Consider the following 7229-nt stretch of genomic DNA (forward strand, 5'->3'; position numbering starts at 1 on the left):
CAAAAGGTGTTTCGAGATTTTTTAGCCAATCAGACGACATGTAGGGTTTTCCTAACCAATCAGGGGACTTTTAAGGTCTCTTAGCCAATCAGATGACTTTTAATGTCTCTTAGTCAATCAGACGTCTTTTAAGATCTCTCAACCAATCAGAAGATATGTAAAATTCCTATCCACCAATCAGAAGACGTAGGATCCTTCTTCACCACTCAGATGACGTGTAGGAATTACGTCATATCTTACATCAACAATTTACTCTTGGGAGACTTATTCATCATATCTATTATTATTATTGTTTACTTATTCATGTGTAATATTCATCATTTGCCCACCACTTGCTCACCAATAACTCGCCGTTAACTCACTATTGATTCACCATTTACTCACCAATTACTCACCATATTACTCATCACTTACTCAATACTCACCATTCACTCGTGACTTAAGCATCATTCCATCACCATTCACTCATCACTTCCTGACACTCACGACTCACCCTCTTACAGGCCCGGATGACCAGCGAGTAGATCCTTGTGAAAGAGACGAGATCTTGGCTGAGGACGGTGACTGTTATGAGGTGTTGAGCCAAGGACCTTGTGAAGATAATGACATTCTCCTGATGGATCCCTACACACGGAAGGTGAGAGGGAGGGGCAGGGAGATAGTTAGAGAGAAAGAGATGAGAGGTAGGCGGAGAAGTGTGTGTGAAAGAGAGAGAGAGAGGGGTGAAGGAGAGAGAGGGGGGGGTGAAAGAGAGAGAGGGGGTAAAAAGAGAGGGGGGTGAAGGAGAGAGGGGTGAAAGAGAGAGAGGGGGGGTGAAAGAGAGAGAGAGGGGGTGAAAGAGAGAGAGAGGGGGGTGAAGGGGAGAGAGAGGGGGTGAAAGAGAGGAAGAGAGGGGGGTGAAAGAGAGAGAGAGGGGGGTGAAGGAGAGAGAGAGAGGGGTGAAGGAGAGAGAGGGGGATGAAAGAGAGAGAGAGAGGGGAGGTGAAAAGAGAGAGAGAGAGGGAGGTGAAAGAGAGAGAGAGAGAGATTTATCTGGACCCGAGAGAGAGAGAGAGAGAGAGAGATTTATCGGACCCTTGAAATGCTTATTGAGCTTTGTCCAAAAATATAGATAGATAGAATTGTAGACAGACAGAGAGAATGAATGAGAAAGAGAAAGAACCAGATAATGAGAGATAGATAGATTGAGTTAATGAGAAAGATAGATAGTGAGAAAGAGATAGATATAGAGTACCTCACTTACCACCACCATCTCCCACAGGGTTTCTGCGGGCCGCGACTGTGTGCACCTGACCGTGTGTTCGTCTTCAGTGACCAGCAGTGTCACGACCCCCGGGAGTATGGCATCTGTCCCCGTGAGTATTGACTGGTTTACTGACTCGCTAATTGGTTGGTTGGCTGGCTGACTGATTTGCAAGTTGGTTGATTGGCTGGCTATTTAGTTGACTGGCTAGATGGTTGGTTGGCTAAATGGTTGGCTGGCTAATTGGCTAACAGGCTAGTTAGTTAGCTGGCTGAGTGATTGGCTAGTTGGTTGGCTAACTTCCTAGAATCTAGATGGTTAGTTGAGTGATTCCTTATTATGATTTATACTCCTGTCTATAAATATACTCCCCTATCCATTCACTGCCTCCCTCTCCCTACCGCCCACTTACCCTCCCTCTCCCTCCATCAGCTGGCCGCCAACTCTTCACCACCAGCTATGGGACGCCTGTGTGTGGGTGTCCTGACGGTACCTACGAGGAGGACGATGATCTGGACGATGACGTGTGTGAGCCCGTCCTTGGCCACATCAGTAATTGCCCCCCGGGACAGGTGAGAGGGTTTAGGACATGTGAGAGGGTGATTATTGCCCCCTTTAGGACAGGTGAGGAGGTGATTATTGTCCCCTTTAGGAGAGGTGAGAGGGTGATTATTGCCCCCTTTAGGACAGGTGAGGAGGTGATTATTGTCCCCTTTAGGAGAGGTGAGAGGGTGATTATTGCCCCCTTTAGGACAGGTGAGGAGGTGATTATTGTCCCCTTTAGGAGAGGTGAGAGGGTGATTATTGCCCCCTTTAGGACTGGTGAGAGGGTGATTATTGCCCCCTTTAGGACAGGTGAGAGGGTGATTATTGCCCCCTTTAGGACAGGTGAGAGGGTGATTATTGGCCATTTTAGATAGATGAGACTTCAGAGGCTTATTTTTGTTCTTCTAGGAGAGATAAGAAGCTGATTATTGCCCCTATACAGGTGAGGAACTAATCATTGCCCCCATACAGGTGAAAAACTAATTATTGCCCACATACAGGTGATACACTAATTATTGCCCCATACAGATGAGAAACTAATCATTGCCCCCGACAGGTGAGAAACTAATTATTTCCCCCATACAGGTGAGAAACTAATCATTAACCCCAAGACAGGTGAGAAGCTTATTATTGCCCCCAGACAGGTGAGAAGCTAATCATTGCCCCCAGACAGGTAAGATGCCCTATACACTAATTTAAGAAGGGTTTCTCTTCTATCTAACAAACTCAGTACCCCAGATTTAACAAGACCTACACCTCCTCCCCATATAAACACCCCCTATTTAACAAGACCTGCACCTCCCCGTATAAAAATCCCCTATTTAACAAGACCTACAAACACCCTTATAAACACTCCCTATTTAACAAGACCTATATCTCCTCCCCCTATAAACACACTAACAAGACCTCCTCTCCTTCAGGTATTCTGGTTCGATGACTTCAGAAACCCACCTGTATGTCGGCCGGATCCTTGTAAGGGCCTGAATCTGAAACGAGGCCCTGAAGACCTTCCTTACGTCCCAGCCCTGAAGGATGGCAAGTGTTACCAAGTCGGGTCGGTGAGTTCTCCCTTAAGGGCTATTTTACTAGTTTGTGTATCCCTGTTTCCCTATATAGTTCTTAATGGGTTTTAGATGGCCCTGATTGTGTGTTCTAGATGGCCCTGATTGTGTGTTCTAGATAACGCTGAGCATAAACAGTAGATACACCTTAATGTTCAGCTAGTCCTTGGCTTCATGATCTAGATAGCCGTGATTATAGCCCTATATATATATATATATATATATATATATATATATATATATATATATATATATATATATATATATATATATATATATATATATATATATATATATATATATATATATATATATATCCCTTTAAATGGCCTATGATACAGCTAAATTATTAACGTATACACCCCTGACTATAGCTGTGGTATAACTTCATGTGTTGCCCTTAAATAAGCGTTGAATTTAGCCCTCTAAATACCCCTTAATATAGCCTAGATATTGTTTACCGTGTATCCCTGAATATAGCCATGCAAGGTTTCATTATATAGCCTTTATACCCCCCCAATTCCCCCATCCCTCCTCCTACCATGTGCACTTTATGAGCAGCAGCATAAATGAACACCCTTAGACACCCTTTGTATTCCCCCGAACACCCTTGAGAACTTTGTGAAAACCTTTGCATTCCTCCTGAACATTACTGAACATCCTTGAGAACTCTTTAAAGACCCTTGAACACCCTTTGTATTCTATAGCCCAGAACATCCCTGATACCCCTATTTACTCCCTGACACCCCAGAGAAGTTCCTAATCACCCTGAGAACTTCCTAATCACCTGAGAGCTTTCTAACCACCCTTGAACACTCCCTCTACAGAAGCCGGCCATCTGCTCGTCGGACCAGTATTACTCCCTCTCCCTGGAGCTACTGCGAGGCGTCTGTTCCTCCTTGGAAGACGCGGGCTACCTCGTGCTCGACTCTGACGCTGTCCAAGCCATTGTCGAGATGTTCGGCAGCCTTTTACCCAGGGAAGATTCTTCCTCTTCCACCTCTTCTACATCATCTACCTCACCCTCCTCCGCCAAGCCCTACAAGAAGACCAAGACGAAGACTACTCCAGCAGGAACGTATATCTGGAATAATCCTAAGATCGGGCAGTCTGTCGTGCCGCCTGTGGAGTACGAGGACGACGACGAAGAATCGACATCAGCCTATATTGGCGCGCCGGTGGTGGCCAACCATCACCCGGCACAGAACGAGGTGGACGGTGTCTTGATGTTCCCGACCCACATGAGCGCCTTCTCTGCTCCTTTCGTCACCGTTAACGGTTCCATCACCATCCTTGGCTTCCTAGCAGGGTGAGTGTCTGTACGAGGGTCAATGTCTGCACGAGGGTCAGTGTCTATACGAGGGTCAGTGTCTGTACGAGGGTCAGTGTCTGTACGAGGGTCAGTGTCTGTACGAGGGTCAGTGTCTGTATGAGGGTCAGTGTCTGTACGAGGGTCAGCGTCTGTACGAGGGTCAGTGTCTGTACGAGGGTCAGTGTCTGTACGAGGGTCAGTGTCTGTACGAGGGTCAGTGTCTGTACGAGGGTCAGTGTCTGTACGAGGGTCAGTGTCTGTATGAGGGTCAGTGTCTGTACGAGGGCGAGAAACACAAGACGTCCCGACACCTTCCCTGGCAGGATCAAACTTGCAACAGTTCAGAAACAATGTCAGCACAAACCACAGGATATAATAATCTACATTCTGGTCTGTTTACTGTGTGAGTGTGTGGTTCAGTGCCTCACCTTCCAGTCATCCTGTGTACGAGAGAGAGAGAGAGAGAGAGAGGGGACAATATGAGTTAGAGAAGGTGCCTGTGTGTCATGAATGTATCCTCACGTCGTTACTGTCCTTGTGGTGATATCCTACTGGTACTGTCCTCTTGGTACTTCCCTGATAACTTCCCTCTTACTTCCTCCTACAGGTTGGTGCCCATGTCGTCACCAATGCACCATCGTGAGCGCCGGTCTCCACTTCCGTTCGCCTCCCCTGGCAATGTCTTCGAGCCCGGCCTCTCCGCCTGTCGTGCTGGTGCCAAGAGAGACGGAAACGCCAAGTGTCGCAGCACGTGAGTATTAGAGGCCACATAAAACTATTATAGGACCACCAGCGGCCATTTAAGAATACGTAGGACCATGTAGGGCCACCTCAGTCGATTATTAGACTATGTAGGAACATGTAAGGCAACTTCAGGCCATATAAGACTATGTAGAATCATACACAGAGGCCATATTAGTCTATGTAGGATCATGCAGGGCCACCCCAGGCCACCGTGAGCCGTTTAAGATAATATGGAACCAGAAAAAAAGATGATAGACACTTTGAGAGATTAATTATCTTTCCCCCATCAACTCAACAGTCAAGAGTGAAGTTTATACACACACACGGGCATTCCCTCTCTGCCTCTCTCTGTTTACTTATACGTCTCTCTCTCTCTAGGATTCTACCCAGCAGATATCCTCCCTCCCGACCCCGAAGAGCAGCACCCCCCGTCCCCCCAGCGACCACCTGTGCGTCGGTAAGTATACATACCCCCCCTGTGAACCCTCCTCCCTCGAGTCAGCTGTGTCATGTGGGTATCTGTTGTAGTCATGTGTGTGTATAACAGGTGTAGTTATGTGTGTATACCTGTTGTAGTCATGTGTGTATACCTGTTGTAGTCATGTGTGTATGTCTGTTATAGTCATGTGTGTATACCTGTTATAGTCATGTGTGTATACCTGTTATAGTCATGTGTGTAAACCTGTTGTGAATCTTGCAGGGCTTCTGGGGTCTGAAGCGTTCGTGCACCTCCAGCGCTAGCAGCATCGCCTCATCCATCAACGCCCTCGGACTCGGTTAGGATGCCCTGGGATCCTCCAAGGCAATCCAGGACACCCGAGGACCCCCCAATGACAATCCAGGACACCCGAAGACCCTCCAATGACAATCCAGGACACCCCGGGATCCTCCAAGGCAATCCAGGACGACCCAACACCCTTTAGGATAACCCATGACAATCCAGGACCCTTTAGGATGACCTAGGACGCCCGGGACGTTGTAGGACACTATAAAACATTCCAGGACAATCTAGGACACCTCCAGGATGCTCCCAGGAAGTTGTAGGACACCACAGAACATTCCTGGACACCTTCCGGATGTCCCCAGGATGTTTTAGGACACTTTAGGACATTCCAGCACAATCCAAGTCACCTTTAGGATGCCCCCAGGAAGTTGTAGGACTCTCTTGTACATCCTAAGACGCTCCAGGATGTTTCAAGATCCCCAAGGATACCCCACAATCCATGTAAGACATTCCAGGACCTTTCAAGATCCTCCAGGAACTTATAGGACCTCTCAGAATAATCCAAAATATGTCAGGGCGATTCAGGATCTTCAAAAATTTTCCATCATTATTTTTCTTGGGAGTTCCAGGACATGGCCAGCTACTCTTGGCCACTTAGAATTGGCCCGTTAGATTTGGCCAACTAGACTTTATTTGCTACATTTGGTCCATTACACTTGAGGGAACGTGTGATAGATAGATAGATAGATAGATAGCCTCACGATAGATGCATGTATAGACTCATGATAGATGGATAGATTCATGATAGATGGATAGACACATGATAGATAGATAGGCTCACGATAGATGGATTAACACATGAAAGATAGATGGATACTCATGATAGATGGATAGATTCACCATGGATAGATTCATGAAAGATGGATAGATACAGGAAATATAAATGGATAGACTCACTATAGATAGATGAATAAGCACATACTAGATACATGGATAGACTTACGATAGATGGATAGATACATGATAGATAGATGAATACTCACGGTAGATAGATTGATAGACTCACGATAGATAAATAGACACTATATATATATATATATATATATATATATATATATATATATATATATATATATATATATATATATATATATATATATATAGACTCACAATAGACACATGATAGATAAATGGATAGACTCATGATAGATGGATAGACACATAATATATAAATGGATAGACTCACGATAAACACATTATAGATAAATGGATAGACTCATGATAGATGGATAGACCCACGAGAGATGGATAGACACTCAGGGGGTTGTCAGATTATATTTTGGACACCACACGGGGAAACCACTCGATGGGCGTGGCAAATTGGGCACCAGGAACACCATTTCAGACCACAAAAGGACATTTAGGACAGTAGAAACATTTAGAACGATAGAAGAACTCCATTTACACTTTAGATATGGGCCTTTTAAAACATTAGGGAATATAGGAGGTTAAAGGGGACATTTATCTGTTTAATATATGGTCGTTTAGTACACTAGGGACCTTTACGACGCAAGAAAGGACATTTACACAATATAATAT

General features: G+C 45.3%; 1 protein-coding gene across 3 annotated transcripts in view; it reads left to right on the forward strand.

Moving 5' to 3' along the window:
* LOC121866384 overlaps nucleotides 1-6708 on the forward strand; it is a 25513-nt gene extending 18805 nt beyond the window's left edge. For all 3 annotated transcript variants that reach the window (XM_042366024.1, XM_042366026.1, XM_042366025.1), the window contains 8 exons: nucleotides 504-637; nucleotides 1262-1355; nucleotides 1676-1815; nucleotides 2710-2847; nucleotides 3678-4159; nucleotides 4770-4913; nucleotides 5285-5363; nucleotides 5607-6708. In XM_042366024.1, the coding sequence (XP_042221958.1) occupies nucleotides 504-637; nucleotides 1262-1355; nucleotides 1676-1815; nucleotides 2710-2847; nucleotides 3678-4159; nucleotides 4770-4913; nucleotides 5285-5363; nucleotides 5607-5687 (1292 nt within the window). In that variant the 3' untranslated portion in view covers nucleotides 5688-6708. The remainder of the gene's footprint in view (nucleotides 1-503; nucleotides 638-1261; nucleotides 1356-1675; nucleotides 1816-2709; nucleotides 2848-3677; nucleotides 4160-4769; nucleotides 4914-5284; nucleotides 5364-5606) is intronic.
* The last annotated feature ends 521 nt before the right edge of the window (nucleotides 6709-7229 follow it).

Source organism: Homarus americanus, unplaced genomic scaffold (assembly GCF_018991925.1).
Source record: "Homarus americanus isolate GMGI-L3 unplaced genomic scaffold, GMGI_Hamer_2.0 scaffold16430, whole genome shotgun sequence".
In the NCBI taxonomy this organism is placed as follows: domain Eukaryota; kingdom Metazoa; phylum Arthropoda; class Malacostraca; order Decapoda; family Nephropidae; genus Homarus; species Homarus americanus.